At 41.7% G+C, this 26,277-nt stretch overlaps 1 protein-coding gene and 1 long non-coding RNA gene across 2 annotated transcripts in view; one reads left to right on the top strand and one right to left on the bottom strand.

Annotated features, from left to right (window-relative positions):
* The first annotated feature begins 10,713 nt into the window (after positions 1 to 10,713).
* gusb (glucuronidase, beta) overlaps positions 10,714 to 26,277 on the top strand; it is a 28,573-nt gene continuing 13,009 nt past the window's right edge. The window contains exons 1-8 of the mRNA XM_029699548.1: positions 10,714 to 10,998; positions 12,988 to 13,173; positions 14,846 to 15,027; positions 17,515 to 17,657; positions 17,911 to 18,098; positions 19,257 to 19,409; positions 19,703 to 19,881; positions 21,732 to 21,878. Coding sequence (XP_029555408.1) covers positions 10,786 to 10,998; positions 12,988 to 13,173; positions 14,846 to 15,027; positions 17,515 to 17,657; positions 17,911 to 18,098; positions 19,257 to 19,409; positions 19,703 to 19,881; positions 21,732 to 21,878 — 1,391 coding nt within the window. The 5' untranslated portion in view covers positions 10,714 to 10,785. The remainder of the gene's footprint in view (positions 10,999 to 12,987; positions 13,174 to 14,845; positions 15,028 to 17,514; positions 17,658 to 17,910; positions 18,099 to 19,256; positions 19,410 to 19,702; positions 19,882 to 21,731; positions 21,879 to 26,277) is intronic.
* On the bottom strand, positions 22,483 to 24,464 carry LOC115153891 (uncharacterized). Its single transcript, XR_003867787.1, has 2 exons — positions 24,214 to 24,464; positions 22,483 to 23,994 (listed from the first exon to the last, which is right to left on the bottom strand). It is a non-coding gene; the product is annotated as an uncharacterized LOC115153891 (long non-coding RNA).

Raw genomic sequence — 26,277 nt, 5'->3', positions numbered from 1 at the left:
GAGGGAGGGCGGGAGGGAGGGAGGGCACACGATGTTGAGCTCCCAGAATGACCTGTTTCACCTTGCAACACATGTTCACCAGACGACAGGTACAACTTCTGGTGCTGGACAGCTTGTGTCATCTTTCCGTTCTCCCTCCCCCCACATTCTGACCTCTTGTTGGTATGACACGTTGGTAATAGACACGTCCAATTCGTCATCTGAAACTACAAAGTGACGCTACACCCACAAGCCCCCCTGCGCCGTCCCCTCAACATCATTCCCTCCACATTCTGAATTTACTGATTCAGTCAATGAGTGTCCGGCCTGTCACTGACATAAAAACACTGCCAACCCAGATTAGAAGGGGTCTGAGGACTGACATTAAAACACTGCCAACCCAGATTAGAAGGGGTCTGAGGACTGACATTAAAACACTGCCAACCCAGATTAGAAGGGGTCTGAGGACTGACATTAAAACACTGCCAACCCAGATTAGAAGGGGTCTAAGGACTGACATTAAAACACTGCCAACCCAGATTAGAAGGGGTCTGAGGACTGACACAAAAACACTGCCAACCCAGATTAGAAGGGGTCTGAGGACTGACATTAAAACACTGCCAACCCAGATTAGAAGGGGTCTGAGCAGTGTAAACAGGAGGATTGTTAGGATAAGAACACATGAAGATTTACCTGTTCCAGGCCTATAGATCAGCGTCCTACTCAGACAGGCTGTCAAGGATTGCTTATTTATCTACTGTGACCTGAACAGTGGCCGACCAAGGGCCAACAATGTATTGAGACAGGAAGCAGAAATGGTTTATGGGACTGGGGACAAATAGGAAGAATATCCACAATGCACTGGTCCCTGCTACTTAGCAGGCAGCTTGTTTTCCAGTTCCATTGATGTGTGTAGTCATGCATGATTATGCAATTGTTGTTTATACAAACAGCCTTACTGTACACAACTGATTATTATGGGGTCTAATCACATGGATGAACAGGTAATTATAGGGATAGTGTTATGTACGCTCCTTCCTCCTTCACTGTATGTCCATAAGTGTTATGGTACAGAGTCATCTCTGCTGCATGTCTCACTCAGAGATTAAAAGCCATCCATCAAATGAACATGTAAATCAACATGCCACCCACCACCATCGATAATACATTAGACCGTGTGTTCCAGGGAGCTTCTACCATGATTTACTTCTCCCATCGTCTGTTTTTGTATTTTACAGATCTCATACATCATGTGCTGATTACAGTGATGGATCTGTTACATCCAGTACAAAACAAAATATGGCTACTACAAATAAAGCTCACTCTCCCCTCTCTCTCTCCTCTCTCTCTCTCCTCTCTCTCCTCTCTCTCTCCTCTCTCTCTCTCTCTCTCTCTCTCTCTCTCTCTCTCCTCTCTCTCTCCTCTCTCTCCTCTCTTGCCTCTCTCCTCTCTCTCTCCTCTCTCCTCTCTCTGTCCTCTCTCCTCTCTCTCTCCTCTCTCTCTCTCTTTCAATATTGATTCAATTGTTTTAATGTTGAAGCACCTTTGGCAGCACCTTTGGCAGCACCTTTGGCAGCACCTTTGGCAGCACCTTTGGCAGCACCTTTGGCAGCGATTACAGCCTCAAGTCTTCTTGGGTAGGACGCTTACAAGCTTGGCACACTTGTATTTGGAGAGTTTCTCCCCCATTCTTCTCTACAGAACCTCTCAAGCTCTGTCAGGTTGGATGGGGAGTCAATGTGCGGGGGTACAGGCTAGTTGAGGTCATTTGTACATGTAGGTGGGGGTGAAGTGACTATGCATAGATAATAAACAGCGAGTAGCAGCAGTGTACAAAAGGGAGTGGGAGGGGGTCAATGTAAATTGTCCGGTGGCAATTCTATTAATTGTTCAGCAGTCTTATGGCTTGGGGGTAGAAGCTGTTGAGGAGACTTTTGGTCCTAGACTTGGCGCTCCGGTACCGCATGCCGTGCGGTAACAGAGAGAACAGTCACTTGGGTGACTGGAGTCTCTGACAATTTTATGGCTTTCCTCTGACACCGTCCTGGATGGCAGGAAGCTTGGCCCCAGTGATGTACTGGGCCATTCACACTACCCTCTGTAGCACCTTACCGAGCAGTTACCAAGCAGATGCCGAGAAGTTGCCAGGCGGTGATGCAACCAGGCGGTGATGCAACCGGTCAGGATGCTCTCGATGGCAACTGTGGAACCTTTTGAGGATCTGGGGACCCATGCCAAATAATTTCAGTCTCCTGAGGGGGAAAAGGTTTTGTTGTGCCTTCTTCACAACTGTCTTGGTGTGTTTGGTCCATGTTAGTTTGTTGGTGATGTGGACACCAAGGAACTTGAAGCTCTCAATCTGCTCCACTACAGCCCCATCAATGTTAATGGGGGCCTGTTCGGCCCTCCTTTTCCTGTCGTCCACGATCAGCTCCTTTGTCTTGCTCACATTGAGGAAGAGGTTGTTGTCCTGACACCACACTGCCAGTTCTCTGACCTCCTCCCTATAGGCTGTCTCATCGTTGTCGGTGATCAGGCCTACCACTGTTGTGTCGTCAGCAAACTTAATGATGGTGTTGGAGTCGTGCTTGGCCACACAGTCATGGGTCAACAGGGAATACAGGAGGGGACTAAGTACACAACACTGAGGGGCCCCAGTGTTAAGGATCAGCGTGGCAGACGTGTTGTTGCCTACTCTTACCACCTGGGGCCGGCCCATCAGGATCCAGTTGCAGAGGGAGGTGTTTAGTCCCAGAGTCCTTAGCTTAGTGATGAGCTTCATCGGCACTATGGTGTTGAACGCTGAGCTGTAGTCAATGAACAGCATTCTCACATAGGTGTTCCTTTTGTCCAGGTGAGAAAGGGCAGTGTGGAGTGTGATTTAGATTGCGTCATCTGTGGATCTGTTGGGGTGGTATGCGAATTGGAGTGGGTCTAGGGTGTCTGGGAGGATGCTGTTAATTTGAGCCTTGACAAGCCTTTCAAAGCACTTCATGGCTACTGACGTGTATGCCACTGGGCGGTAATCATTTAGGCAGGTTACCTTCGCTTCCTTGGGCATAGGAACTATGGTGGTCTGCTTGAAACATGTAGGTATTACAGACTCAGGGAGAGGTTGAAAATGTCATTGAAGACACTTGCCAGTTGGTCCGCGCATGCTTTGAGTACACGTCCTGGTAATCCGTCTGGCCCCACGGCTTTGTGAATGTTGACCTGTTTAAAGGTTTTCTTCGCATTGGCTACCGAGAGCGTTATCACACAGTCATCCAGAACAACTGGTGCTCTCGTGCATGCTTCAGTTTTGCTTGCCTCGAAGTAAGCATAAAAGGCATTTAGGTCATCTAGTAGGCTCGCGTCACTGGGCAGCTCGCGTCTGGGTTTCCCTTTGTAGTCCGTAATAGTTTTCAAGCCCTGCCACATCTGACGAGTGTCAGAGCCGGTGTAGTAGGATTCCATCTTAATTCTGTATTGACGCTTTGCTTGTTTGATGGTTCATCTGAGGGCATGGCGGGATTTCTTAAGAGTCCGGATTAGTCTCCCGCTCCTTGAAAGCGGCAGCTCTAGCCTTTAGGTTGATGCGGATGTTGCCTGTAATCCATGGCTTCTGGTTGGGATATGTATGTACGGTCACTGTGGGGATGACATCATCGAAGCACTTATTGATGAAGCCGATGACTGAGGTGGTGTACTCCTCAATGCCATTGGATAAATCCCGGAACATATTCCAGTCTGTGCTAGCAAAACAGTCCTGTAGCATAGCATCCGCGTCATCTGACCACTTCTGTATTGAGCGAGTCACTGGTACTTCCTGCTTTAGTTTTTGCTTGTAAGCAGGAATCAGGAGGATACAATTATGGTCAGATTTGCCAAATGGAGGGCGGGGGAGAGCTTTGTATGCACCTCTGTGTGTGGAGTAAAGGTGGTCTAGGATTTTTTTCCCTCTGGTTGCACATGTGACATGCTGGTAAAAATTGCATTAAAGTCCCTGGCCACTAGGAGCGCCGCTTCTGGATGAGCATTTTCTTCTTTGCTTAAGGCCTTATAGAGTTGGTTGAGAGCGGTCTTAGTGCCAGCTTCGCTTTGTGGTGGTAAATAGATGGCTACGAATAATATAGATGAGAACTCTCTTGGTAGATAGTGTTGTCTACAGCTTATCATAGCATCTCTGTTCTTCCAGTGCATGGAAAATCCTGCTAGCTCAATATTGTCCATATCGTCTTTCAGCCATGTCTCGGTGAAACATAAGATGTTACCGTTTTTAATGTCCCGTTGGTAGGATAATCTTAATCGTACGTCATCAATTTTATTTTCCAATGAATGAACGTTAGCAAGAAGAACGGATGGCAGTGGGAGTTTACTCGCTCGCCTACGAATTCTCAGAAGGCTGCCCGATCTGCGGCTCCTTTTCCTGGGTCTTTTCTTCACGCAAAAGGCGGAGATTTGGGCCTGTTCCAGTGAAATCAGGATATCCTTTTCGTCGGACTCGTTAAAGGAAAACGTTTCTTCCAGTCCGCGGTGAATCGCTGTTCTGATGTCCAGAAGTTAGGCAGCAACATTATGTACACAATAAGTTAAAAAATAAGTTACACAAAACGCAAAAAAAAACTAACAAAATAGCACAATTGGTTGGGAGAATGTAAAACGCCGGCCATGTTCTTCAGCGCCATCTTGTTTAGGGTTCTTGGTCACTTCCCTGAGCAAGGACTTTCTCCCCCGATTGGTCAGTTTGGCCGGGCGGCCAGCTCTAGGAAGAGTCTTGGTGGTTCCAAACTTGCGGACCTTCAATGCTGCAGAAATGTTTTGGTACCCTTCCCCAGATCTGTGCCTTGACACAATCCTATCTCAGAGCTCGACAGACAATTACTTCGACCTCATGGCTTGGTTTTTGCACCGACATGCACTGTCAACTGTGGGACCTTATATAGACAGGTATGTGCCTTTCCAAATCATGTCAAATCAATTGAATTTACCACAGGTGGACTCTAATCAAGTTGCAGAAACATCTCAAGTATTATCAATGGTAACAGGATGCACCTGAGCTCAGTTTCAAGTCTCATAGAAAAGGGTCTGAATACTTATGTAAATAAGGTATTTCTGTTTTTTATTTTTAATACATTTGCAAAAAAATATGGGAATATTGTGTGTAGATTGATGAGGATTTTTTTTTATTTAATCCATTTTAGAATAAGGCTGTAATGTAACAAAATGTGGAAAAAGGGAAAGGGTCTGAATACTACTGCACTGTACATCACAGGTCCATTTTCTTATCTATGGTGATAAGGTTTGAGTGGAACTGAAGAATTGCAGTTGTTTATGTTATGGTTTGAAAGTGAAACACTTTAAATGCACCAGTTAAGGCAGGGAACCGCGGGTGGTTTTATTTAGCTAATGTTGTTTTGTTTTTTTTAAACATTTTTATTGTTGGACATAAAAGACCGTAAAAACACCAGGAAATGAGCTCCAAGTGATTTTAATCTAAGAAATCTGTACCCGGGTATTCTCACGCATAATAAAGCAAGGTTTAAAATTATTATATTTTAGTCAAACGTTATATCTATTCGGGCTTCTTGCGGTTAATTTGCAGTCAACAAATTATTTGTAATTATGTTCCGGCCCCCCCGACAATCCGCTCAAGGAAAAAAAATCGTCCCACAGCTGAATCTAGTTGATGATCCCTGAGATAGGGTGTTCATTTCAAAACAGTATGACTGTGAAAAGCAGGGTGCAGAGAATTCACACACAGGGCTGTCCTCTATCTCTCCTTCTGTCCTTCATTTCTTTTTGTCATTCTTTCATTCTTTCTTTTTGCTTTCTTTCACTTGTTTACTAATCAATTATGCATGGATAGCACCCTTTAAAACACACTCCCCAAACACTACTTTCTCCTTAATGTAACACCACCTCGTAATAAATGATGAACAAAGACTAATAGAAAACCATATGATGTCAGCCGCCGATGACCAGCATGCAATTATGTATCTATTCCCAAATAACATGATGAGCTAAAGCACTTCCTCTTTTCATGACATTCCCCTTTAAAACAAATGATGTCCATCCAGGCCATGACATCTAAGGTAGCCTGGTGCCAGATCTATTTGTGCTGTCTTGCCAACTCCTATGGTTGTTTTGCGTGACAATGACCATGTGAGTTGGCAAAACAGCAAACACAGACAGATCTTGGACAAGACTACAGCTAAGGTGATTCTCTTAATACAAGGATCGACAGCAATAAACTTTATAAAAATGATTTTAGAAAGCCTCTCTCTCTTTTCCCGCTCTTTAGACAGAACTTTTCTGTTAGGGGGTGGAATTTGATGACGTTCAGGGTATGTTCAGGGACAATTTCACCATAAAAGCTTCATTTTTTTGCACCAACAGAGGAAAAGCATGAGCACAATTTGAGGATTCCCTAAAAAACGTTTTTATTCAAAGTAAAAACACGATGCAGCAGAAATGGGTTACTGAGTGTTCTTCTTAAAAAAACAACGTGATTGTTATGCTCAGGGCCATATGGACTTTATATATAAATATAAACAGGAAATTGGGAATTTAAAATTTTTTAAATTTCATTTAACTTTTCTGCCCTGACCCATCTTAACTCAAATTCATCCCATAACAGTGGAAAGATGCCCTGCATAGCATACAGTAAGTTACAATAAAGGTCTGTATCCCTATGCTTGGCCTGTTTAAAAAAAATAAATGTATTCTTTATTTAACTAGGCAAGTCAGTTAAGAACAAATTCTTATTTACAATGACAGCCTACCCTGGCCAAACCCGGACAACGCTGGGCCAATTGTGCACCGCCCTATGGGACTCCCAATCACGGCCGGTTGTGATATAACCTGGAATCGAACCAGGGTGTCTGTAGTGACGCCTCTAGCACTGAGATGCAGTGCCTTGGACAGCTGCACCAGTCGGGAGCGTGTAGCTCTATAGCTCTGGTGTCAGGTAAGAGTTCCAGCTGAGGTTTCTGTTAATTGCAACAGTTCAGAGGTCAGAGGGTCAATTCAGTTTCTCTTTCATCTTAATGAGACCAGAGATCAGAGGGTCAATTCAGTTTCTCTTTCATCTTAATGAGACCAGGGGTGTATGTATTAGTTGAATTCTGTTGCAAAACAGTTTGCAACAGAAACAGTTTATCTTTTACTCGAGGAACCAAACGGAAGCAAACAGAGCAAACGGAATGAAACGGGAGGGACATACCTGAATTTGTCCAATAGAAACGGTTGTTTTCTTCGCAAAAAATTTTCCGTGTGGAGTAAACGGGTTAAGTTGCAAAACATTTCGCAACAGATTAAATGTTTTGCAACAGAATCCGACTAAATGAATACACCCCAGCTGAACCTCAGAGTAATCCATTGAGTCATCAAAACCGCTGAACACGCACACCCTAACACACACACACACTGGAACAATGCATAGCATAATTAATATATAGCCTAAACTTAGTAATTCTCATTATTTATCGTGGAGTAAACATATGAATGACGCACGTGGATTATATAAAGGGTTCTGTGTATCTCTCTAGGACCCAAGTTCAGTTCTGCACCCTGCCAACATTGGGAAAGTCGCCTGAAGGGGGGGATGAAATAACCTAGTTAAATGCCTCATATCCAAAAGTTTCATACTACCTCTATAAACTAAAACCTTCTCTACTATGTTTATACTGTATGTCATGGACCATGGATGGGTATATGAATTAAACATGGATGGATTGAATGACATCCCAAATGACACAAGCCAGTGACCTTCACTTGCCCATTCTTCTAAAAAACTAATTTCATTCAGAAAGATGAAAAATGAGTGAGGAACTAGACTCAGGCAGGAAATTATCTTTAAACTCAGCAATAACATAAACACTCATTTAAGTTGGATTCTTTATTTACATGATGTCTCAGAGACAAGGCTATATGGTATATCTATACCTCTATGACCTCACAGGGAATCTCACTCCATAGGCTGTGACCTCATAGTCCGAGGATCCTCTCGCTCATTGGATACGAGACAGACAGATCCTCTCTCTCATTGGACATGACATGAGATCTTACAACATGGATAGGAGCATGCTGCCCTCTGTCCTTCACTATACTATACATGCTATGCTTTGCTCTCATTATATGCTCTGAAAGGCTAGATTGTACACTAATTATTATTGATCAATAGCTCCATCTGGGTGGTTGACTATTGATTAATAAACAAACGTGTCAATCTGATGAGAAGTTCAGGATGATAATCATTGATGGACTTTTTGATTAGTATCGTCAAGGAGCTTTCAATTAAAAGACAGTTGATCAAATCAAATCAAATCAAATGTATTTATAAAGCCCTTCTTACATCAGCTGATATCACAAAGTGCTGTACAGAAACCCCCAGCCTAAAACCCCAAACAGCAAGTAATGCAGGTGTAGAAGCACTCTGCAGCCTATTGCTGCAGAGTATTTACTTGACAAGGGCCAAACCTCAGCCAACTGGGCAAAAAAAAATGGTCGAATCAATGTTGTTTCCACGTCATTTCAACAACAACAAAAAAACGTGTGTGATGATGTCGAATCAATGTAGAAAAACTGGTTAGATGTGCAAAAAGTCATCAATGTAAAGGGAATTTTGTAGTGTTTTTTCACCCAACTTTTAACCGAAATCCAGGGGCATGGTGACATGTTTTGTTGATTTCATCTTCATTTCACGGTAGTTGATATCTTATCCAAAACTAGACATTGTGCCCAGTGCGAGCCCTCGCTTTGTACCACACCGTCTGGCCCCTGGACAAGCAGAGTATAAACGATTGCAACTGAATACTGCAGGACATGGTCTGGATCCCTTCATACTCAACCAGAACGGGGTCAATACTACAAACAAAGTCGTGACTACAATATATATTTGCTTTTTAATTTGGTTGGGAGGGAGGGCTCAGTTTGGCTTCACCCCTGGTATCATATTCGCCCCTGGTATCACACAATATATCTGTCCCATGCAAAATGTGTAGAATTGAGGAAAATTTGATTTAAAATTGCTAAATGTTCTCTACATCAACAAGAGGTGTGTGAACAGTTTGGGGTAGCATGAGTCGCGACTACGCCGATAAATGACAATATCCATCCGGACCTTGTGTAACAGTGTAGGTTCCGTCCCTCTCTTCGCCCCAACCTGGGCTCGAACCAGGGACCCTCTGCACACATCAACAACTGTCACCCCACGAAGCATCGTTACCCATCACGCCATAAAATCCGCGGCCCTTGCAGAGCAAGGGGAACAACCACTTCAAGGTCTCAGAGCGAGTGACGTCACTGATTGAAACGCTATTAGCGCGCACCACCGCTAACTAACTAGCCATTTCACATCGGTTACACTAACTAACTAGGAAATGTGTGTCCGGACCTTCTCAAATAGTACTGAGTACCCCTGGTCTAGACAGTTACCTGAATTAGCTGGGGTTCATCCAAATGAAGTTCCTGGGCCATGGTTCAGTTTGTTACGTTAGAGTAGCCTACACTCATCAAGTTTAGTGAAATCAGATCCATGATGTTTCCAATCCCAACAATGGCAGTGAACCGTAGGCACAAATCACTAATATACACCTTTCTGCTTGGAGAGGTTTGCACGGTTTTTGCACACATCCATTTCTTGATCTTTATGAAAAAGCATGGCATCTCCTGTGTTAGGCTCCGCCTAGTGGCCAGAGCCAAGCATTACAGTTTTGTTGGTGAATAGGAATTTTACAAAAACATTCTTCTTCCTGACAAATATTTGTGCATTAATGGGTAGAAAAATACAATGGGAAATAAATTACCAATCCATTTGACATATCCAAACTGGTGGAGAGAGTGCTGGGAAGAGTGAAGGCTGTGAGGATCTGTCATTCTGCCCCAGAACAAGGCAGTAAACCTCCTAAGCCGTCATTGAAAATAATAATTTGTTCTTTAACTGACTTGCCTAGTTAAATAAAGGTTAAATTGAAAAAAAAAAGTGCAGTTAGGGTATATTAACTACAGAGTCCAAGCTTTTATCCCAATGCAGTGGGATCGTTGCAAAGCTTTTGGTCATGTAGGAAGTGTTTGCAGAAGAGAGAAGCCGAGATGTGGAAAAGTTCTTATTATGTGTTATAAAAGTGACGAACATGTGACGCGTTGCAATTGCGGTGGGAACTATGAAGCCACATCTTTCAACGATGAAAGATAATTTGTCCAAAGTCAGGGCTGTACAGGACATTTGATATGCAGCAGCTGTTATTTAAGGGGATGAGGGTTTGAATAGTGCACCTGAAGAGTCCATGGTAGTGGATAGGCCTAGGCTGCAGGGGATGCCTTTCAACCAGCAGGATCCTAACATTTTAAAGATTAAGAAGGTGGATTGTATGGCTTTCATAGCTGTGGTAATTAATGGCACTGCCAAGGTGGAGAGAAGTTCCAGGAAGATATAAATCATAGTGATTGTGTTGGAGCGGTTCCCAGAGCTGAAAGATTTCTCAGTGAAGGACTTAACATGGAATATTGGCACAAGCCGTACCACCCTATCAGGTCCTCAAGCCTGAGAAGGGAGATATGGAGAATTACAAGAAGGAAGGAAGTGGGAGTTTTGTTAGTTTTGGCAATGTACTATTTTTTTATTGGGGTGGATTAATTTAGTTTCACTATTACTTATGGATTGATTTGTAATTTTGTTTTCAAACCATCCAGTTGGTGGCGGCAATACACCTTTATGAGTTGCAGTCCGCCATAAAAACCCCACAGAACAAGACTTCCGTTAGAGCTGGTCATGTGACTAACTGCTGCAAGCTAAAGACGTGTGTTGTTAGCCAAGGTGTGAAAATGGATCCGTTTAGAAGGCTAGTAAAGTATTTAGTGTTGCTATGTGCGGTATGGGATGTCGCTCATGTTCAGCACGGTGGGATGCTGTTCCCCAGGGAGTCGTCGTCCAGGGAGATCAGAGAGCTGAACGGGCTGTGGGACTTCAGAGCCGACGGCTCCCAAAACAGGAACTTGGGCTTTGAACAGGCGTGGTATAAAAGTCCCCTTGCAGAGGTAAACATCAACAGCCATGTTTAATACACTATATTAACTATGTAGAGGATAGTGTTTAATAAACTATATTAACTATGTAGAGGATAGTGTTTAATAAACTATATTAACTATGTCAAGTGGATAGTGTGTTAATAAACTATATTAACTATGTTAAGTGGATAGTGTGTTAATAAACTATATTAACTATGTCAAGTGGATAGTGTGTTAATAAACTATATTAACTATGTCAAGTGGATAGTGTGTTAATAAACTATATTAACTATGTCAAGTGGATAGTGTGTTAATAAACTATATTAACTATGTAGAGGATAGTGTTTAATAAACTATATTAACTATGTCAAGTGGATAGTGTGTTAATAAACTATATTAACTATGTAGAGGATAGTGTTTAATAAACTATATTAACTATGTCAAGTGGATAGTGTTTAATAAACTATATTAACTATGTAGAGGATAGTGTTTAATAAACTATATTAACTATGTCAAGTGGATAGTGTGTTAATAAACTATATTAACTATGTCAAGTGGATAGTGTGTTAATAAACTATATTAACTATGTCAAGTGGATAGTGTGTTAATAAACTATATTAACTATGTCAAGTGGATAGTGTGTTAATAAACTATATTAACTATGTAGAGGATAGTGTTTAATAAACTATATTAACTATGTCAAGTGGATAGTGTGTTAATAAACTATATTAACTATGTCAAGTGGATAGTGTTTAATAAACTATATTAACTATGTCAAGTGGATAGTGTGTTAATAAACTATATTAACTATGTAGAGGATAGTGTGTTAATACACTATATTAACTATGTCAAGTGGATAGTGTTTAATAAACTATATTAACTATGTCAAGTGGATAGTGTTTAATAAACTATATTAACTATGTCAAGTGGATAGTGTGTTAATACACTATATTAACTATGTCAAGTGGATAGTGTGTTAATAAACTATATTAACTATGTCAAGTGGATAGTGTGTTAATAAACTATATTAACTATGTCAAGTGGATAGTGTGTTAATAAACTATATTAACTATGTAGAGGATAGTGTTTAATAAACTATATTAACTATGTCAAGTGGATAGTGTGTTAATAAACTATATTAACTATGTCAAGTGGATAGTGTGTTAATAAACTATATTAACTATGTCAAGTGGATAGTGTGTTAATACACTATATTAACTATGTCAAGTGGATAGTGTGTTAATAAACTATATTAACTATGTCAAGTGGATAGTGTGTTAATAAACTATATTAACTATGTAGAGGATAGTGTGTTAATACACTATATTAACTATGTCAAGTGGATAGTGTTTAATAAACTATATTAACTATGTCAAGTGAATAGTGTGTTATAAAATCGTCACCAAAAGCATGTGGACTACGAGTCCTGTTTGTTCAGAATAGTTATCTGCCACTATAACTTTTAATGCTGGTCTGTTTGGGGAACTTTGATAGGATAGTCTGAAAACAAAATGATTATCCAATCTCTAGTCTGCAAACAAAATGATTATCCAATCTCTAGTCTGCAAACAAAATGATTATCCAATCTCTAGTCTGCAAACAAAATGATTATCCAATCTCTAGTCTGCAAACAAAATTATTATCCAATCTCTAGTCTGCAAAAAAAAAAGTTTATCGGTAGTCTATGTTGTAACTTCAAACATTTACATTTTAGTCATTTAGCAGACGCTCTTATCCAGAGCGACTTACAGTAGTGAATGTATACATTTAATTTCATGCATTTTTTTTCCCAAACCAACTAAAACTGTTTGTTTCGCCAAGTCTTTGCATGTATTTTACCTAATACTTTGTGTAAACTGTCTTGATGATAATTGAAGTCAAAAAGATTGTAAACATTTGTTCTTATTCATTCTTCTCTCTTCCCTCTCTCTCTCTGTCTCTCTCTCTGTCGCTCTCTCTCTTTCTCTCTCTCTCTCTGTCTTTGTCTCTGTCTCTGTCTCTCTCTGTCTCTCTGTCCAGACCGGTCCGGTGATTGACATGCCAGTGCCTGCCAGCTACAACGACATCACCCAGGATCCACGGCTGAGGGATTTCATTGGCTGGGTGTGGTATGAGAGAGAGGTGTTGGTACCCTCACGCTGGGTGTCTGATGAGGGAACCAGAGTTGTGCTGAGGGTTGGGAGTGCACACTACTACTCAGTGGTCGTGAGTATTTCAAAAATCTTCTACCACTTGTTTTCAGCTCCAGTTGACTTTCTGTATCACTTGTGTGATAACTCCAACTCCACAGCCTCCTCTTATATGAGTTCATCTGCAATGTGTGTGTGTGTGTGTGTGTGTGTGTGTGTGTGTGTGTGTGTGTGTGTGTGTGTGTGTGTGTGTGTGTGTGTGTGTGTGTGTGTGTGTGTGTGTGTGTGTGTGTGTGTGTGTGTGTGTGTTTACATACACTTAGGTTGGAGTCATTAAAACTCGTTTTACAACCACTAACAAACTATATAGTTTTGGCAAGTCGGTTAAGACATCTACTTTGTGCATGACACAAGTCATTTTTCCAACAATTGTTTACAGACAGATTATTTCACTTATAATTCACTGTATCACAATTCCAGTGGGTCAGAAGTTTACATACACTAAGTTGACTGTGCCTTTAAACAGCTTGGAAAATTCCAGAAAATTATGTCATGGCTTTAGAAGCTTCTGATTGACAAAAATTATATCAATTAGCCTATTGGAGGGAAGGAAGGAGACGCGTTCTGTCTCCTAGAGATGAACGTACTTTGGTGTGAAAAGTGCAAATCAATCCCAGAACAACAGCAAAGGACCTTGTGAAGATGCTGGAGGAAACAGGTACAAAAGTATCTATATCAACAGTAAAACGAGTCCTATATCGACATAACCTGAAAGGCCGCTCAGCAAGGAAGAAGCCACTGCTCCAAAATCGCCATAAAAAAGGCCAGACTACGGTTTGCAACTGCACATGGGGACAAAGATCATACTTTATGGAGAGATGCCCTCTGGTCTGATGAAAGAAAAATAGAACTGTTTGGCCATAATGACCATCGTTATGTTTGGAGGAAGAAGGGGGGTGCTTGCAAGCCGAAGAACACCATCCCAACCGTGAAGCACGGGGGTGGCAGCATCATGTTGTGGGGGTGCTTTGCTGCAGGAGGGACTGGTGCACTTCACAAAATAGATGGTATCATGAGGGGGGAAAATGATGTGGATATATTGAAGCAACATCAAGACATCAGTCAGGAAGTTAAAGCTTGGTTGCAAATGGGTCTTCTAAATGGACAATGACCCCAAGCATTCTTCCAAAGTTGTGGCAAAATGGCTTAAGGACAACAAAGTTAAGGTATTGGAGTGGCCATCATAGAGCCCTGACCTCAAATCCTATACAAAATTTGTGGGCAGAACTGAAAAAGCCTGTGCGAGCAAGGAGGCCTACAAACAGTTACACCAGCTCTGTCAGGAGGAATGGGCCAAAATTCACCCAACTTATTGTGGGAAGCTTGTGGAAGGCTACCCAAAATGTTTGACCCAAGTTAAACAATTTAAAGGCAATGCTACCAAAAACTAATTGAGTGTATGTAAACTTCTGACCCACTGGGAATGTGATGAAAGAAATAAAAGCTGAAATAAATCATTCTCTCTACTATTATTCTGACATTTCACATTCTTAAAATAAAGTGGTGATCCTAACTGACCTAAGACAGGGAATTTTTACTAGAATTAAATGTCAGGAATTGTGAAACTGAGTTTAAATGTATTTGGCTAAGGTGTATATATAACTTCTGACTTTAACTGTGTATGTCCCTCTGGCTACATAGGAATAACAGTCCTATATTTCTCAATCTCTTTTTCCATTCCCTGCCAGTGGGTGAATGGAATCAAAATTACAGAGCACGAGGGCGGCCATCTTCCTTTCGAGGCTGAGGTCGGGGATGTCCTCCGTAAGGATCCAGGTGTGGCCTGCAGGATCACCATAGCTGTCAACAACACCCTGACTCTCCAGACTCTGCCCCCAGGGACCATTCAACATATTGACGACCCCACCAGGTGAAGTGACGACCCCCACCAGATTTGACTTCATTTCGATGTAAAAGTGTTGCATAAAGATTTGTTGGCATTTTATTGCTTTGAAATGTATAGGAATGAAGGATGTAGGTAATGTTGTCAGTCTGGTGTAGAAGGATTGTTCTACTCAGTTATATCATCAGTTGGGTGTTCTGTGTGGAAGGAGTTTTGAATATTTGTTTTATTTCCTGTGTACCTTTCCTCATACCTTATTGCTTAATTAGAGGCATGACCGGTATGGGAGATCATTACAAGGGGATATATTTAGATATTTATGTAGAAATGTCGATTTTTCTATCGTTCATGCTTTTTTTAAAGCATTTTATTTAAGTTGGGAGGAATCTCACTATGGCAGACAACTGATGTTTTGAGGGGGGTAGAAAAAATCTTGTTTCGGAATACAAATGTAAATCTATATATTGTCTACAGGTATCCTGCTGACTATGTTGTCTATATATATTGTCTACAGGTATCCTGCTAACTATGTTGTGTCTATATAAATATTATCTACAGGTATCCTGCTAACTATGTTGTGTCTATATATATTGTCTACAGGTATCCTGCTAACTATGTTGTGTCTATATAAATATTATCTACAGGTATCCTGCTAACTATGTTGTCTATATATATTGTCTACAGGTATCCTGCTAACTATGTTGTCTATATATATTGTCTACAGGTATCCTGCTAACTATGTTGTCTATATATATTGTCTACAGGTATCCTGCTAACTATGTTGTCTACATATATTGTCTACAGGTATCCTGCTAACTATGTTGTCTATATATATTATCTACAGGTATCCTGCTAACTATGTTGTCTATATATATTGTCTACAGGTATCCTGCTAACTATGTTGTCTATATATATTGTCTACAGGTATCCTGCTAACTATGTTGTGTCTATATAAATATTATCTACAGGTATCCTGCTAACTATGTTGTCTATATATATATTGTCTACAGGTATCCTGCTAACTATGTTGTGTCTATATAAATATTATCTACAGGTATCCTGCTAACTATGTTGTCTATATATATTGTCTACAGGTATCCTGCTAACTATGTTGTCTATATATATTGTCTACAGGTATCCTGCTAACTATGTTGTCTATATATATATATTGTCTACAGGTATCCTGCTAACTATGTTGTCTATATATATATATTGTCTACAGGTATCCTGCTAACTATGTTGTCTATATATATATATATTGTCTACAGGTATCCTGCTAACTATGTTGTCTATATATATATTGTCTACAGGTATACTGCTAACTATGTTGTGTCTATATATATATATATATTGTCTACAGGTATCCTGCTAACTATGTTGTGTCTATATATATATATATTGTCTACAGGTATCCTGCTAACTATGTTGTCTATATATATATTGTCTACAGGTATCCTGCTAACTATGTTGTCTATATATATTGTCTACTGGTATCCTGCTAACTATGTTGTCTATATATATTGTCTACAGGTATCCTGCTAACTATGTTGTGTCTATATATATTGTCTACAGGTATCCTGCTAACTATGTTGTGTCTATATATATATATATTGTCTACAGGTATCCTGCTAACTATGTTGTGTCTATATATATATATATATATTGTCTACAGGTATCCTGCTAACAATGTTGTGTCTATATATATATATATTGTCTACAGGTATCCTGCTAACTATGTTGTCTATATATATTGTCTACAGGTATCCTGCTAACTATGTTGTCTATATATATTGTCTACAGGTATCCTGCTAACTATGTTGTGTCTATATATATTGTCTACAGGTATCCTGCTAACTATGTTGTCTATATATATATTGTCTACAGGTATCCTGCTAACTATGTTGTCTATATATATATTGTCTACAGGTATCCTGCTAACTATGTTGTCTATATATATATTGTCTACAGGTATCCTGCTAACTATGTTTTCTATATATATATTGTCTACATGTATCCTGCTAACTATGTTGTCTATATATATATTGTCTACAGGTATCCTGCTAACTATGTTGTCTATATATATATTGTCTACAGGTATCCTGCTAACTATGTTGTCTATATATATATTGTCTACAGGTATACTGCTTACTATGTTGTCTATATATATATTGTCTACAGGTATCCTGCTAACTATGTTGTCTATATATATATTGTCTACAGGTATCCTGCTAACTATGTTGTCTATATATATATTGTCTACAGGTATCCTGCTAACTATGTTGTCTATATATATATTGTCTACATGTATCCTGCTAACTATGTTGTCTATATATATATTGTCTACAGGTATCCTGCTAACTATGTTGTCTATATATATATTGTCTACAGGTATCCTGCTAACTATGTTGTCTATATATATATTGTCTACAGGTATACTGCTTACTATGTTGTCTATATATATATTGTCTACAGGTATCCTGCTAACTATGTTGTCTATATATATATTGTCTACAGGTATCCTGCTAACTATGTTGTACAAAACACCAACTTTGACTTCTTCAACTATGCTGGTTTGCATCGTCCTGTTCTACTGTATACCACCCCTAAGGCGTATGTTGATGACATCACAGTGCTGACAACCTTTGCTGACAACATTGGTGAGTGCAACAACAACAACAACAAAATATTTTCTCATCCATTTGCTCGAGTGATAGTTTAGGTCTTTTCATTCCCCAGTTCATCCATATCCTGTTTACACTATCGTGACGACCAAAACCATACTGTGCAGACTTGGCTATTTCCTTTTCACATTGTCCTTTTTCTGCATGATTCCAGTAACTATGGAATAGTGTGAAAAATGGCACTAGTGTACTAAGGTGTTGGTCTCTCCTGTTCTGCCCTTTGGTGTAGGGCTCATCAGTTACCAGGTGTCAGTGCTGGGCAGTCCCAACTCCACGCTGAAGGTGACCCTCTCGGACAAAGATGGCCACTCTGTGGCCTCCTCCACTGGACCGTCTGGGGTCCTCAAAGTGACGGACGTCAGCCTGTGGTGGCCGTATCTAATGCATGAGAGCCCAGGTTATCTGTATTCTATGGAGGTAAGTTGGGCTATGTTGCAAGTCTTAGATGATCCACTGTCTGTTCTTTTTTAGTGTTTGTTTTTAATGTAACTTTTTATCAAATGTACGTGAACTACCATGACATTTTAATTATACTGAACAAAAATATAAACGCAACATATAAAGTGTTGGTCCCATGTTTCATGAGCTGAAATAAAAGATCCCAGAATTTTTCCAGACCTACCAAAAATATTATTTCTCTCAAATGTTGTGCACAAATTTGTTTACATCCCAGTTAGTGAGCATTTCCTTTGCCAAGTAAATCCATCCACCTGACAGGTGTGGCATATCAAGCAGCTGATTAAACAGCATGATAATAACACAGGTGCACCTTGTGCTGGGGACAATAAAAGGTCACTCTAAAATGTGCACTTTTGACACACAACATAATGCCACAGATGTCTTGAGAAAGCGTGCAATTGGCATGCTGACTGCAGGAATGTCCACCTGAGCTGTTGCCAGAGAATGTTGATTTCTCTCTACCATAAGCCGCCATCATCGTTGTTTTTGAGAATTTGGCAGTATGTCCAACTGGCCTCACAACCGCAGACCACGTGTAACCACACCAGCCCAGGACCTCCACATCCGGCTTCTCCACCTGCGGGATCGTCTGAGACCAGCCACCTGGACAGCTGATGAAACTGAGTATTTCAGTCTGTAATAAATCCCTTTTATGGGGGGAACTTATTCTGATTGGCTGTTCCCGGCTCCCCAGTAGGTGGGCCTATGCCCTCTCAGGCCCACCCATGGCTGCACCCCTGCCCAGTCATATACAGTCCATAGATTGTTCAGTGTATGTTATTTAGAGAAATAAAAGCACTTGCTAAATATTAACTGGTTTGTTCTCCCTTTTCCGTGTGATGCGTCAACGCTACCATGAGCATCGCCTTAGTTTCACAACTCAGCATCACACCGTCCCTACTTCCTGTGTTAATGTAAAGACTCTGATTGGAACAATCCTCCTGGCTAGGGCCTGGTCATTACAGAACGTAATGCAACATTATAGAATGTTCAGATAGAAATATATGGACTAGAAAATATGATTATCTGTCATGCAGATTTGTTATTGTCAGCTCTACTCTTTCCATTTCTATCTGCTACATTTTGAACATTCCACCTCATCTCAATTGTTTCCAGGTTCACATGACGACAGCTAGCGAGGGTTCTGTCTGTGAGGATGTTTATGCTCTGCCTGTGGGAATCCGCACTGTGCAGGTCACCAACACACAGTTCCTCATCAACAGCAAACCCTTCTATTTCCACGGAGTCAACAAACATGAGGATGCCGATGTGAGTACTGAGTATTACCACTAGAGGGCAGCAAAACACTGTCCGTTCTGTCTTGCGAGTACAACTGGTGTCCCGCAGGTCGTTCAGTTGTATTCCATATTTGCAAAGATATAGAAGTAATGAATGTTGACGATGATTTAGAAGTTATCGTTTTTTTCTGGTTTTTAACAGAAACTAATTTCAGTAGTTCTGTCATGCATTTTTAGTATTATTTAAAGGGTCAATGGAATTAGGTCTCTCTTAAGTCTATTAAATAGGTCTCTAACTGTTTCCCCCTGCGTTCTGTGTGTCAGATCAGAGGAAAGGGCTTCGACTGGCCCCTGATTGTGAAGGATTTTAACCTGTTGAAGTGGCTAGGGGCCAACTCGTTCAGGACCAGTCACTACCCATACGCTGAGGAGATCCTGCAGATGGCTGACCGTCATGGCATTGTGGTCATTGACGAGTGTCCCGGGGTAGGCATCAAAGACATGTAAGTTAAATTGTATTTGTCACATGCGCCAAATACAACTTGTGTAGACCTTACTGTGAAATGCTTACTTACAAGCCAACAATGTAGTTCCAAGAAATAAGAGTTGAGAAAATATTTACAAAAAAAAATCCCCGGATCAAGAAAATGACATGACAATAACGAGGCTATGTACAGGGGGTACCGAGTCAATGTGCGGGATTAGTCCTGGTCATTTGTAAAGTGACTATGCATAGATAATAAACAGCGAGTAGCAGCAGTGTTAAAACAAAGGGCTGGGGGGGAGGGTCTATTTGATTAATTGTTCAGCAGTCTTATGGCTTGGTTGTTGAGGAGCCTTTTGGTCCTAGACTTGGTGCTCCGGTACCGCTTGCCGTGCGGTAGCAGAGAGAACAGTGTATGACTTGGGTAACTGGAGTCTTTGACAATTTTTGTTGGGACTTCCTCTGACACCGCCTGGTATAGAGGTCCTGGATGGCAGGGAGCTTGGTCCCAGTGATGTACTGGGCCGTACGCACTACCCTCTGTAGCGCCTTACAGTCAGATACTGAGCAGTTTCCATACCAAGCGTGATGCAACCAGTCAGAATGCTCTCGATGGTGCAGCTGTAGAACTTTTTGAGGATCTGGGGACCCATGCCAAATCTTTTCAGTCTCCTGAGGGGGAAAAGGTGTTGTCGTGGCCTCTTCACAACTGTCTTGGTGTGTTTGGACCATGATAGTTTGTTGGCGATGTGGACATCAAGGAACTTGAAACGCTTGACCTGCTCCACTTCAGCCCCTTCGACGTTAATGTTTTCCTGTCGTCCACGATCAGCTCCTTTGTTTTGAGGAAGCGGTTGTTGTCCTGGCACCACACTGCCAGTTCTCATTGTTGTCGGTGATCAGGTCTACTACTTGTGTTGTCAGCAAACTTAAGGATGGTATTGGAGTCGTGCTTGGCCACGCAGTTGTGGGTGAAGTCCAGGATCCTGTTGCAGAGGGAGGTGTTTAGTCCCAGAGTCCTTAGCTTAGTGATGAGCTTCGTGGGCGCTATGGTGTTGGAACGCTGAGCTGTAGTCGATGAACAGCATTCTCACATAGGTGTTCCTTTTGTCTAGGTGTGAAAGGGCAGTGTAGAGTACAATAGACATTGTGTCATCTGTGGATCTGTTGGGGCGGTATGCGAATTGCAGTGGGTCTAAGGTTTCCAGCCTGATGGTGTTGATGTGAGCCATGACCAGCCTTTCAAAGCAGCCTTTCCAAGCACTTCATGGCTACTGACGTGAGTGCTACGGGGCGGTAATCATTTAGGCAGGTTACATTCCAATTTTTTTTATATATATATTTTTTTTGGCCCATTGCCACGTTGACAGTTTCTGTGACCTCTAAAGGGTCAAAAGTTACACGTTCCCCAGGGGTATATTCATTCAGCCGATTTTTATTTAGAAAAACATTTCTTAAACGGAAGCAAATGGATCGAAACGGAGAGGGGCAAACCTGAATTTGTCCAATAAAAATAAAAAAAAATAAAAAAATGCTTGTTTTGCCTCTGTTTGCTTCCATTTGGTTTGTAAACGGTTTCTGTAATGAATACACCCCTGGTGCAAAATTTTTTGAAGAGAACTTCAGGTGTTTTTCACACAGAACAGTGTGCCAGACATTTTTAAAAACACTTTTTTTTAAGCTTGCTTGCATGTCTTTACCATTAACTCCTCAGTTGTTAATGGACGGTTATTGTTAAATTTATATACCACATAAAACGGAGCAATATTGTCAATGCTCAGCTATTTACATCATGGATAGAATCTAGCGTCAGGTCTTCTGTGTCTCTGAGACAGCCATTAACCCTGCCCCCTCTCTCTTGTCCCCCAGCCGTAGTTTTGGGAACGCCTCCCTGTCTCATCACCTGGTGGTTATGGACGAACTGGTGAGAAGGGACAAGAATCACGCCTCCGTGGTCATGTGGTCTGTAGCCAATGAGCCGGCCGCTGAGATGCCCCCTGCTGGATTATATTTCAAGTAAGAGAAGGTTTAGCATTCATTCACTTTCCGTGAACGTGGGTCCTTGTTGTTTTAAAATGCACATTCGCGTTATGATGGAGTGATGTTGTAGTGAACAGATTGTCAGTTTAAAAAAAAAAACGGACTTCCTCTTCTCGGTTCTCACATTAACGCGTCATTGTGACGTCATAAAGGAAGGGACACGGAGCAGTGATGGTGACCTCATAGAGGAAAGGAAACGGAGCATTACACACACTTACACACTGGTTTCAGAATTTGGCTCATTGTGTCTCAACTCTACACACACCCACACACACACAAGCCAAATAAGACACAACACTTCTATGTCAAAACACACTTCTATGTCAAAATGAAACTCTGCAATTAAAACCTAACAATCCTTTTTCAAAATGGCATTTTTGCAACAAAATAATACACACATGCACCATTTTTTTAAATTACTCTTTCATAGCAGCAACAACACACTGATGTACTTTATACAAAACACTGCTGTCTTTAGTACTTTGTATACCTTTTAAATTTTCTCATACAGGCTCCTGTGAAAGATTGTTCCAGTACAGTACATCTACTCACATTTCAATGAACACAAAAATAGAAAGGCTTCAGAAACAAATATATACAGCTTATTTATTTTGTTGCCATTGCAGGTTTTTACAACAACAAAAAACACAAAGAAAAGTAGAATTACAGTAATCAATACTATGTTACTGTAAACTCATGGAAACAAAAAGAATTACAGTGCAATGATAAAAAAAAAGGATTGTAAGGGATGGGGTGGATGGTTTATGGATCCCGTCTTCTGTTAGGGTCTGGCAACATCACCTCATCCACATCACAAGCAATGTCATCCCTGGCTGGGCAACGGGGAAAATATCGACCCTGGACTGACCCCATCTCAATGTCTCCGCATGCCTCTTTCATCGCTTGCAGAAGAGGCAGGCGGGCATGTGGTTGGCGGTCATACACTTTCCAACACCAAGACGAAAATAATTCCTCAATCGGATTGATAAATGGGGAGTATAAGGGGGGCATGTATACAACTGTGAAGTTATTGTGGTTGGTGAACCAGTCCGTGACCAGAGCAGCCCGGTGGAAACTAACATCCCAGATGACAACAAACCTGGGCTGCTCTGGTCCGTCCTGTACAACTGCATTACGTAGTGCATCCAGAAGTAGGATTATGTGAGCAGTATTGTAGGGACCTAGGGTGCCATGGTGATGGAGAACTCCTTGCAGATTAATGGTGGCACACAAGGTGATATTTCCCCCCCGCGGCGTTGCCCAGGGACATTCACAACAGCTCTTTGTCCTGTAACGTTGCCCAGGGACATTCACAACAGCTCTTTGTCCTATAACGTTGCCCAGGGACATTCACAACAGCTCTTTGTCCTATAACGTTGCCCAGGGACATTCACAACAGCTCTTTGTCCTATAACGTTGCCCAGGGACATTCACAACAGCTCTTTGTCCTATAACGTTGCCCAGGGACATTCACAACAGCTCTTTGTCCTATAACGTTGCCCAGGGACATTCACAACAGCTCTTTGTCCTATAACATGTCTGCCCCGACTCCTGGTTTTAGCTACATTGAATCCAGCTTCTTCAATGAAAAGGAACTCGTGCAGCTGCATCAAAGTCCAGGACTCTCTCTAACAGAAGATGCGTACGCTCTACTGTGAATATGGTGTAACTCAACACAGGACTACAATGTTTACACTTTCACACGAGGGTGGGGTTGGGTCAGACACATTCAGTCAAAACTACAGGCTACAGGCAAGGCAGGCGCTCCCCCCTGCCTAGGTCACATACTGCTTTGTCTGAATGTATCTATGCAGTGCCAATAGGACACAATCTACTGCCATTACAGTGTAGTACAGTGACTCTCATACTTGCACATAGAGTCAAAGACCTTCGCTATGACTAACGCTGTTCCTCTGAAATTGAACTCCGTGTTCATTGTAAGTTGGTGTTTACTCAAGATGTGGCAGAGTGTCGACATACTGACACGGTTGATTATTATGGAATGTTGTGTGATCTGCGATGATTTGCTCTCGTAGTTGATGTAGTCGAATCGTGGTGTTGTTTGCCAACACTAGATTGACAATAGCCAGTTCTGTAGAAAATGCAAGAATATGTCATTGGCTAGGTTATTTTTTTTAAACATTTTTACAGTAATATCAACTGTATTACATGTACTTCATAACACTACCTATTTATGTTCACTGAGGAGCATAGACCTGTTATTGTAGGACTACATTGTATTGTACTGTGATGCAGAATGATGTGCAATAATTACATAGGTACAGTCTAGTGTAGAAAGTTGAAGACATACCTGTTCTCCAGTCTAAATGTTATGGATGCTACCGTGTAGTGACCGGCCAGCCACCCTCATCGTCAGGACATGATTTATGACACGGTCCACCAAAGTGTCCCTAATGTTGTTGTAAATATGTCTCTGTCTATTGCCTGGTCCCCTCTGTTCTTGTCTTCGTCTTCCTTCTACTGCTCGCTTGCTCTCTCTCTCTCTCTCTCTCTCTCTCGCTGCTTGCAAAGTTCTCTCAAAAGAGGTGAGCTTACCTGAGGTCTATTTGTAGTGCGAAGGCTCAGACTAATTGGTGTTCAATCACTGTAGAAGTGTTTTTGTGTGTGAGGGGGGGGTGTTGCCAATTTCAGGTTTTGCATTTTTAATAGAAGTGTTTTCCCAATGATCGCAAGAGATTTCATTCTTGGACGAAGTGTCTAATGTAAGAAACAGTGTGTAGTGTTGCTGAATTGCAAACCAAAGTGCAAAGCAGAAAATGTTTGTACTTTTTGGTGGCTTTTTGTTTTAAGGCATGGTTACAAAAGTTTTCATGCTTTTGTCTAAGCATTCACTTTCAGTGTGTAACCAATCCGCAAAAACTGTAATGGTGACGTCATAGAGGAAGGGAAACGGTGCATAACAGATTGTGTTTTTATTGGAGGACTACCCAGCATTACTGATGTCATAGAGGAAGGGAAACGGTGCACAACAGATTGTAGGTTGTGTTTTTATTGGACGACTACCCAGCATTACTGATGTCATAGAGGAAGGGAAACGGTGCACAACAGATTGTAGGTTGTGTTTTTATTGGACGACTACCTAGCATTACTGACGTCATAGAGGAAGGGAAACGGTGCATAACAGATTGTAGGTTGTTTTTATTGGAGGACTACCTAGCATTACTGACGTCATAGAGGAAGGGAAACGGTGCATAACAGATTGTGTTTTTATTGGAGGACTACCTAGCATTACTGACGTCATAGAGGAAGGGAAACGGTGCATAACAGATTGTGTTTTTATTGGAGGACTACCTAGCATTACTGACGTCATAGAGGAAGGGAAACGGTGCATAACAATTTTTTTGTTGTTGTTGACCTTTTTATTTAACTAGGCAAGTCGGTTAAGAACAAATTCTCATTTTCAATGACAGCCTAGGAACAATGGGTTAACTGCCTTGTTCAGGGTCAGAGCGACAGGTTTTTACCTCGTCAGCTCGGGGATTCAATCTTGCAACCTTTTGGGTTACTAGTCCAACGCTCTAACCACTAGGCTACCTACCCCCCCTACACTCTAACCACTAGGCTACCTGCCGCCCCTACACTCTAACCACTAGACTACCTACCTCCCCCTACACTCTAACCACTAGACTACCTGCCCCCCCTACACTCTAACCACTAGACTACCTGCCCCCCCTACACTCTAACCACTAGGCTACCTACCCCCCCTACACTCTAACCACTAGACTACCTACCCCCCTATACTCTAACCACTAGACTACCTGCCCCCCTACACTCTAACCACTAGGCTACCTGCCCCCCCTACACTCTAACCATTAGACTACCTGCCCCCCTACACTCTAACCACTAGGCTACCTGCCCCCCCTACACTCTAACCACTAGACTACCTGCCCCCCCCCTACACTCTAACCACTAGACTACCTGCCCCCCTACACTCTAACCACTAGGCTACCTGCCCCCCCTACACTCTAACCATTAGACTACCTGCCCCCCTACACTCTAACCACTAGGCTACCTGCCCCCCCTACATTCTAACCACTAGACTATCTGCCCCCCCCTACACTCTAACCACTAGACTACCTACCCCCCTACACTCTAACCACTAGACTACCTACCTCCCCCTACACTCTAACCACTAGACTACCTACCTCCCCCTACACTCTAACCACTAGACTACCTGCCCCCCCTACACTCTAACCACTAGACTACCTGCCCCCCCTACACTCTAACCACTAGGCTACCTACCCCCCCTACACTCTAACCACTAGGCTACCTACCACCACTACACTCTAACCACTAGACTACCTGCCCCCCCCTACACTCTAACCACTAGACTACCTACCACCCTACACTCTAA

This window comes from Salmo trutta, chromosome 19, assembly GCF_901001165.1.
Source record: "Salmo trutta chromosome 19, fSalTru1.1, whole genome shotgun sequence".
Lineage (NCBI taxonomy): Eukaryota > Metazoa > Chordata > Actinopteri > Salmoniformes > Salmonidae > Salmo > Salmo trutta.
The sequence above is the reverse complement of the archived record's forward strand: the minus strand, read 5'-3'. Positions and strand labels throughout refer to the sequence as shown.